The 9382-nt window shown below is 43.6% G+C and overlaps 1 protein-coding gene across 3 annotated transcripts in view; it reads right to left on the bottom strand.

The window, feature by feature from the left end:
- Window positions 1-9382, bottom strand: part of MICALCL (MICAL C-terminal like) — an 83007-nt gene that overhangs the window by 7634 nt on the left and 65991 nt on the right. For 2 of the 3 annotated variants that reach the window (XM_017525749.2, XM_017525750.2), the window contains exon 9: window positions 4461-4563. In XM_017525749.2, the coding sequence (XP_017381238.1) occupies window positions 4461-4563 (103 nt within the window). The remainder of the gene's footprint in view (window positions 1-4460; window positions 4564-9382) is intronic. The other variant, XM_017525752.2, reaches the window with a different exon arrangement.

The raw sequence follows: 9382 nt of genomic DNA, 5'->3' as shown, positions 1-9382 counted from the left end.
AGATAGAGTTTCACTCTTGTTGCCCAGGCTAGAGTGCAATGGCACAGTCTTGGCTCTCTGCAACCTCCGCCTCCTTTGTTCCAGCGATCCTCCTGCCTCAGCCTTCTGAGTAGCTGGGAATACAGATGCCTGCCACATGCCCAGCTAATTTTTGTGTTTTTAGTAGAGACAGGGTTTCACCATATTGGCCAGGCTGTTCTCCTGACCTCAGGTGATCCACCCTCCTTGGCCTCCCAAAGTGCTGGAATTACAGGCATGACACCATGCCTGGCCTTAGCCTGTCTTTAAACTGAATGTTCTGCTGCTGCTGGGATCTCTGAAGGTGCCTGAAAAGATTGCTGAGATGCACTGAACTGAAGAGACCAGGGGGCAGCGGCTGAAGGCTGCAATGTGCTCTCAGTAGCTTTGGAAGGCCACCCAGACCATCCTTTAGGGATGGGGTGGGGGGTGAGGAGAACAGTGAAGAAATGACTAGCATAAGCCCTGGGAGAAGCAATGACAATCAAATACTTTTGTCTCTTTTAGGAGTAACCTGACTTAGAGCATTATCTCCAATGACTCTCAAGTCTCTGACTGTGGTAAAGGAGAAAACAAAATGGAGGAAACAAAAGTGAGACATTTTTGTGTGGGTGGGGGCTTAAAACTCAGGCAACTCTCCAGCTGGCTATAGGAAAGGTGGAAAGAGTCAGTGAGGCTTTAGGGTAGTCAAGCTTGAGTGCTGGGGACTCAGCATTTCCACTGAGAGGAGCAGCAAAGTCAAGAAACTAGTGAGTCCTTAGTGAAGGTCAGATGGAGCTTAAGTCTTCCATGCTGGGGGAGGCGGGTGTGTGAGCTTCCCACAGGCGAGCCCATGTGGTAATGGGAAGGCTCCCAAATGCCACTCTGAAGTTCTCAGGAGAAATGAGGACCACACACAGATGTGGCAGTGGTCAGAGGTGAGAGCTGAAGTTGTGTGATCCCTAAAAGGAAGACTATAGAGAAAGAAAGAGTTTGAAAACAGAAGCCTGAAAATACCTACACTTAGAAGCCAAACGAAAAGGTAGACCAGGAAGAAGCCTCCAAAGTTTGGAAGGACAAAACAGAAAATGCGCCATCACAGAGACAAGCAAGCGATGTTTTGAGAGAAAAGAGAAAGATCAAGGGTGTTCACTGCAGCAGAGACTTGAGGAGGGTGAGGGCTCAGACTAGGTCCCTGGGTTTGACCTGGTGGGGCATCCTCTTCCAGCCTCCACCTGTCATCTGCATGTGTATCATGCATCGCCCCTATGAGTGCTGGGGTCACTTTGTTATACCCTGTTACTGGTGTTATTTTTACTACTTCTGCTACTACAGGGGCCAAGGTCCCTGCCTCTTGTTATCAACCCTAAACTTCCTGTGGCCCACTGTGGTAGCCGATGGAGATGGTTTCGTCAGATCTTCCTTTAAGAGAACTTTCTGGGAGAAGCATAGTGAGCTCACTGCAGCTGCTGCAAAATCCGCTTCCATGTCATGCAGACTGGGCACAGAGGTGCTGCAGTTGCCCATTCCTGCCCTGCATGGAGCTCCTGGATGCTTGGTCTTTGCACTGATGTTCCCATTGATTGGCCAAGACTTTCTCAGAGCTGTGCTGAATCTGGGGCTCCTCCCGCCCAATTCTTCTCCCTCCCTATGCTCCTTTTACAGGCATCAGAACTGCAGTGGAGTCTGGAGACTTCTCACTTCCTACTGCTCCCTCTCCCTTCACAGACATTTCCCCCAGTAGACCTCTTGTTATTCCAAGTGTCTTGACATCTGGTTCCTAAAGGCCTTGATTCAACATACCAATAAGATATTTCTCCATGCTCATTCAGGGCTTTCTCCAAACTAAAACCCATCCTTTAGCAGAGCTCCTACAGGCCTTTGTCCAGTTCACATGCCCAAGTTTTCCGATTCACTCTCCTTTGAGAGGAAAGTCCTTCCAACGGTGCGTTGACTAGGGAAGCTGCAGTTATGGGATGCAAGCGGCAGCTGTGCCTCCCTGACTCTCAGGCAGACCTTTCTATTACCATGGAGCTCTTCTGGGTTTTCTTATTACTATTGTGCTATGCATGTGCACATCTGCCTCCCTCAAAACAACAAGCCCCTAGAAGATGGAGTCTAAGACCTTATTCACCTTTATTTCCAGCAGAGTTCCTGATGCAAGGGATGTGCTTGATAAATTTCTTGACAATTTTTAAATAATTTTTACATTTTTATAATTTATCATTCACACCTGGCCTCAAAGCAGACACTGTAGCTATATAAAAAGGGCTTTGCAGGCAGGTAGAGTGGACAAATTACTTAGTTTCCCTGAGTCTCAATATATGCATCAACTTAAAAAGTTGTAATAAGGCTGGACAGGGTGACTCATGTCTGTAATCCCAGTACTTTGGTAGGCCGAGGTGGGCGGATCACCTGAGGTCAGGAGTTCGAGACCATCCTGGTCAATATGGTAAAACCCTGTCTCTACTAAAAATACAATAATTAGCTGGGTGTGTTATGCACCTGTAGCCCCAGCTACTTGGGAGGCTGAGGCAGGAGAATCACTTAAATCTAGGAGGCAGAGGCTGCAGTAAGCCAAGATCATGCCACTGCACTCCAGCCAGGGCAACAGAGCAAGACTCTGTCTCAAACAAATAAACAAACAAAAAGTTGTAATAAAACAAATCACCACTAGAGATGACCCCCCTTCTTCCCCATTCCTGGCATTACCTTCCATGTCAACGGAACTCAATGAATGTAACTCTGGTCTGCCTTTCCCAACCCTACCCATCCTCACTCTCACCCCAGGGGAGGTAAACTTGGGAAAAATAGACTATGTGAGCCCAACTCACTCCTCTCTTTCTCTCCCAGGCTCAGCCAGTCTTCAGCAAACACGCATTCTCAATAAGCCTTGCCATAGTTCTAGGGCAAGGTTTTTCAACCTTGACACTTTTGACATTTTAGGCCAAATAATTCTTTTTTGGTGGTAGGAAAGGACTGTTCTGGACTTTGTAGAATGTTTAGTAGCATCCTTGGCCTCTACTCACTGGATATCAGTAGCAACCCCGCACCCAGATGTGACCACAAAAATGCCCTCAGCGATTGCCAAATATCTTCTGCGGTTACTGCCCCTGGCTGAACCCCACTGGTCTAGGATAACAGCGTTGCCCCTAAGGAGCAGGTAAGTCCACTATCTTTTGTAATTAGATAGGTATATGTCTACTTCTGGAGTTGATTAGTGTAGTGGGTTGAATGGTGATCCCCTAAAAGATATGTCTATATCCTAACCCATGGAAACTGAATGTGACCTTATTTGTAAAAGGTCTTTGCAGATGCAATTAAGTTAAGGACCTTGAGATGAAAACATTCTGGATTATCTCAGTGGGTCCTAATCCCAATGACTCAAGTGTCTTTATAAGAGCGAAAGAGGAGACGACACAGACACCCAAAGAAGGCTGTGTGAAGGCAGACGCAGACACTGGAGTGATGCTGCCACCAACTCAGGAAAGCTCGGAGCCAGGAAAAGTGGCAAGGTCAAGAACGGCTCTCCCAACACCTTGATTTTGAACTTCTGGCTTCCAGACGGTGAGAGAATAAATTTCTGTTGTAAGGCATCCAGTCTGTGATAATTTGTTATTGCAGCCTAGGAAATTAATACAACTAGCAAGCACATCTGGGCTGTCATAGTAAGCCATGTACCAGCCATTATAGACGCCATTATTGGTAATAAAGATAACATTTTGATGTTCCATCTATTGACTTGGTTGTCTTCTTTGTCACCTGGCTCAGAACCCAGGAAGGAAAAGTGGTAATATTTATTATACCCCTTCAAAAGCCCTTAAAATTACCTCCTGGGATTGGGGCAAAAATGAAATGAGACAGCATAAATGGAAGCACCCAGCATGACTTGTGGCACTTAAATTTATACTGTTACTTTTTCCCTCTAGAATGATGACAGGCATAGTGACCTTCACCTTTTTCAGAGTGTGGTGAGATCTATCTCCACTTTTTGATCTCCCAACCAGGCTGCAACTGCTCATTCAGAGAGGACAGCCAGATGGATCTCAGTCATTCATTCTCTTAAAGCCACAGAAGTGGTCAGGCATATGTCACTGAGTCCTTCCCAAGATTCACACTCAGAGGCCAGACACAGCCTTCCTGTTGCAGTGTGTGATCCCTCCTTTAAGACGGGCTCAGGGAACAGGGATGGATTCAAACTGCCTTATCCAAATGACCTTCAGCTCCAGACCCATTACCCGAAACGTATTTTAGCCATGGGACTCTGCAGAGAGAACAGACAGCTAAAGATGCTTTGCACTAATGCCAGCATGATATGCAAGACATAACATATCAATTTGCCTCAATCACTACTCTGTATGCACAAGGAGAAAAAGTCACGAGACTTCGGCCTTGGAGGGTAAGCCACCCTCCTTTCCCCATTTGCTTTTAGGACTCACCGGTATCTGTGTTGCCTTACTTACATGATTAGGAGCTCCGACTCATATCGCATTAATTTATTCTTCTCCAGAACCAGCTTAAACCATTCCTGCAAAAGCTGTGCTTCATCCTGTGTGCCTGAATCTGCTTAAGAAATCAACAGCAAATAGGTTAGATGGGTGTTTCTCTCCCCATGATCAAACTGCTTTGAGCCACTTTAGCAGGTTATGTTTGTAGTGAGAAGAGCTCTGCAGGCAGCACCCCCCACACCCTGTAGATGTCTCTAAGTTATGGACATGACAAATAAAACCCACCTGTGCATGCTCTGGGTATGTGTGTCAGGGGTCTTCTCGGACACTTAGGGCATGACTACTCCAGTTCCAGTGGTCACATAACCATGACAACATCCCACTACAAACGACCCTCTCCCTGCCTACTCGTATACTCTTTGTAAAACTTATATATGTGTATGCATTACATCCTTCACCAAGGATAACCCTAGCTGCTGGCCATCATTTCCTTCTTTTTCTTCCCCAGATCAAATGGCTACTGAGTGCCCAAGTGGCGTGTGGCTCCCTCCACGGAGCAGGGAAGCTCATACCACATTTGGTCATAGAGGAGTGCTGACTGGCATTTTGATTTTTTTGAACAAAGAAAAGTCAACTAATAAAATAAAGTTATTAACTTTGTGTCTCATGGGGGTAAAGTTATATCCATATATTCTTATTTCTTAGATTATGACCTTTATTAAACAGAAGGAGAATCATGAGAAAACTGGTGCTGCTTCTTAGATATTTAATGTTAGATACTAAATATTTAGGTACTAAAACATTAAAAGGTGGCTTTCTAATATTTCGCCCTGAAAGAAGAACACAAGCTGTATGGCAAAGCTCATGGCCATCCTAGAAGGATTTATACTGGAGAGTCCCATACGCAGAGGGGAAAACAAGGCAGATAGAAGATTTGTGTGACCTTGTGCAAGTTGCTTAACTTCTTGGAGCCTCTGTTTCCTCATTGGTTAAATCGAAATAATAAGATGCACAGGCAATATAATAAAAATGAGCTGCTGTTTATTTTGTAGTGATGATATGCCAGTTGATGGACTATGTACCTTATATGTAGCATCTAATTTAATTCTTATTACCTACTCACTTGTAGATATACTTATCATCACCACTTGGTAGCTGAAGAAATAGAGGTTTAAAAGATTAAACTTGCCCAAGTTCACAGTAAGCAGCAAAGCTAGAGCCTGAGCTTAACTGTGTCTGATCATAAACCCACGATCTTCACTGCTATGTGTATTTCTCCCTCCCTCCTGCTAAAGTAGTCTTTTAAGGTAAATAACATACCTAGTTCATTGCCTTGCACATAGCAAGAAATCCATAGAAATTAGTTCCCTTTTCTCCCTGTCTCCTGGATCACCTTTTTATTGATAAGGAAATTGGAGCCCAGAAAGATTTATAGTCATCTCTCAGTATTTATGAAGGACTAGTTCTAGGACCCCCTCTTGGATACCAAAATCCACGGTGCTCAAGTCCCTTACATAGTATGTTCAGCTCTTAAAATCTGTGGGTTCCTCATCTGTGGATTCAACCAGCTGTGGATCAAAAATATTCAGAAAAAAATATTTCACAAAGTTCCAAAAAACAAAACTTAAATTTGCTGCACTTCAAGTACCATGTTGAATCCATTCAAATGAAGTGATTTGTAGGAACTGCGTTTGGTGTTGAGTAATCCAGAGATGATTTTTAAATATGGGAAGAGGTGCATAGGTTATATACAAATACTATGCCTTTTTTTTTTTTTTTTTTTTAATGGAGGTTCTGCTTTGTTGCCCAGTCTGGAGTACAGTGGACAATCGTGGCTCACTGCAACTTCCACCTCCCAGGTTCCAGTGATTCTCCTGCCTCAGCCTCCTGAGTAGCTGGGACTACAGGCATGCACCACCACGCCCAGCTAAGTTTTGTGTTTTTAGTAGAGACGGGGTTTCCTCATGTTAGCCAGGCTGGCCTCAGGTGATCTGCCCACGTTGGCCTCCCAAAGTGCTGGGATTACAGGTGTGAGCTGCCATGCCCAGCCTACTATGTCATTTCATATCAGGGTCTTGTTCATCCATACATTTTGGTATCTGCACAGGAGTTCTGGAACCAGGTCCCGACAGATGCTGAGGGGTGACTGTATTTGCATATAACCTATACACATCCTCTAGGAAACTTTATATTATCTCTAGATTATTTATTCTACTGAATATTTAGTATACTGTATTGGTTTTTCCATTTGTGTTATTTTTTATTGTATTATTTGAATTTTTCTCTAAATATTTTCAATTTGCAGATGCAGAAGGGTAGACTGTGTATGCAACATCCCAAATTATTTAGTTTATGGCAAACTGGTGCTAGAATGCAGAGCTTGACTTCTGTTTTATCCATTCACTTAATAACGCCTATCTATCAGACATCTCCTATGTGTTGGTATTGCCTTAGGTACTGGAGATATAGTGATATGTAACGTTACATTGCATGAGAAATTTGCAGATAGTAAGGCATTGTGCCTACCAAAAAGAATCTTATTAGATACTCTTTGCATCAGAGGGACTCAAAGAGCTAGAATAAAATAGAATATTAGAAAATAATCACAATAAAGCAACAAAAAGCACTCTGAGCACACAGGGGAGGGAGGATTTTCCTGATCAGGGTGTGAGGCTGAGCTTCCTGAGGGACTAGGGTGGAAGAACAGATGACACTTTTGAGATGAAATAATGAGGGTGGAAGAGGGCATCTTTCAAGAAGAGGGAATAACTTGAGGAAAGACGAGGGAATGGGAAAGAAGATGGGAAAGAAGATGGTGGAGACAGAGATTGGGAAGGGCTGAGGGGCACGGAGGGGTGAGCAAGGAGGCCTGGCATTTTATGATGGTCTCATCAGAGAGAGTACTGCTGAGGCATTTGCACTTCATGCTGTAGAATACAAAGGGACATCAAAGGAGGTGGAGTACAAGAATGATGTGTGAAGTATCCTGTATGAAGGACTAAATTGAGAGAAGGAGGAGTGGGGGAAATAAGGTGTTATTCTTTCTTAGGTTTCCTGAGTGAATGAATGTTTGAGCAAACAAACTTATAAACATCGCAGGCCAACATCTTCTAAGCATTGTTTGTGGTGCCAGACAGAGGTAAGTAAACACTGGTTCCAGCTCTTTAGGTAACTGGGAGCTCATGGTCCATTGGGGAAAACCAACGTAGCCAAATCGAATATAACATGCCTCTTGTGAGAACACAGGAGGCAGGCAATTAATTATATACCGAGAAAGCAAGGGAAAACCTTAGAGAGGAGACAGCAGGCGTGCTCAGTCTAAATGGATGAGAAAGTTTGCCAGGGAGAGGAGGGGAAGAACAAGGCAATCACCCAGGCATTTGTTATTGGATGAGAGAATGAAGTATGCACACCAGAGATCACATAGAACACAGAAGTTAAGAATGTACACTTTAAACTCAGACTTGGGATCAAAATGCCGCTCCTCTACTTCCCATTGTGTGGGCTTGAGCTGTTATCGGAGGCTTCCTAAGTCTCAGTCTCTTTATCTGCTGTGCAGCTGCAGTGGGGTTATGCACACAAAGCCCTTATCTCAGTCCTGGCACATAGTATACGCTGAATAAATGGGAACAGTCACTGCTGAAATCATACAATATAAAGGTGGAAGAACCGACTGAGGTCATCTGGTCCAGCCATTAGCCAATGCAGGAATTCCCTCCACTCTTCCCTGACAGGTGGCTGCTCTACAATTGTCCATGGGAAGAGGGGGCTCCCTGCTGTGCAGGGCTGTGTACTTTAAGTCCTGAACAATTCTTTCTATTGGCCTCCAATGTGTTAACCGCTAGCCACTGATTCCAGTTTTTCTCCCTAGAGGATAATGGAAAATGGTAACTGTATATTTTACATGACAGATCTTCAGATATTTGAGGACACATCTCACAATTCACTGAAGTTTGCTCTTTTCGTAGTCAGCACCTCCAGATTGTCTGTCATATTGTGAAAGGAAGGATGCCCATTCTGCTTACCCTATAATTTTCCATGATATATCTTAAAGAGACTCTAGAATTAAACAATATAGAAACAACACAAAATGGAGAGACCCTCTCACACCTTCATCCTATGACATCCAGAGACTGCAGAAGTCTTTTTAACAGTGTCTTCACTGGGCCTCTTATTTACTAGTAAATGAACTCTGGCCTTTCCACAGTAGTAGTAGTTAAGTCTGATACCTTCATCTTCTACTTGTACAAGTGATCTTTTTCATAATCCAATTCAAGACTTCTTTATATATATCTTGTTAAATATCACCTTATTTATTTTGTCCCATTATGGGGACATCGTCTGAATATTTTATCTGGCTGATACATTTCTCCTAACTCTGAGATTTCTGCAGAATTGATAAATGGGCATCCGTACATTTATGTGATATTAGAAAGCAAAGTGTCAGATGGAACTGGACACAGAAGAAAGCCATCTGGCCCATCATTAGGGACCTTTCTCAGCCTTTGGATGAAGCCGACTCTGATTGGAACCATCCAGCCCACCTTGCTATATCTTGTCTATGAGGCTGTTACAGAAATAACCAAGGTCAAAATAATTTCCTAAAATCAAGCTTCATAACGTCTGTTATGTTCATTGGTAGTATAAACCTTGCAACTCTACCCAGAAAAAGAAATGGTATTTGTTTTTCACAACTTCTCAGTAAATACTAATGGTTCCTAGTAATCTCAAATTCTTTCTAAATACAATTTTTCAAATAATTGTTTCTAGAACTTTGACAAGGATCATAAGTCATGTTTATTTTCCATATGAAAAGTGGGAAATATGCGGCCGGGCGCGGTGGCTCACGCCTGTAATCCCAGCACTTTGGGAGGCCGAGGCAGGTGGATCACGAAGTCAAGAGATCGAGACCATCATGGTCAACATGGTGAAACCCC

This window comes from Cebus imitator, unplaced genomic scaffold (assembly GCF_001604975.1).
Source record: "Cebus imitator isolate Cc_AM_T3 unplaced genomic scaffold, Cebus_imitator-1.0 Scaffold39, whole genome shotgun sequence".
Taxonomy (NCBI): domain Eukaryota; kingdom Metazoa; phylum Chordata; class Mammalia; order Primates; family Cebidae; genus Cebus; species Cebus imitator.
This window is presented reverse-complemented; position numbering and strand designations above follow the sequence as displayed.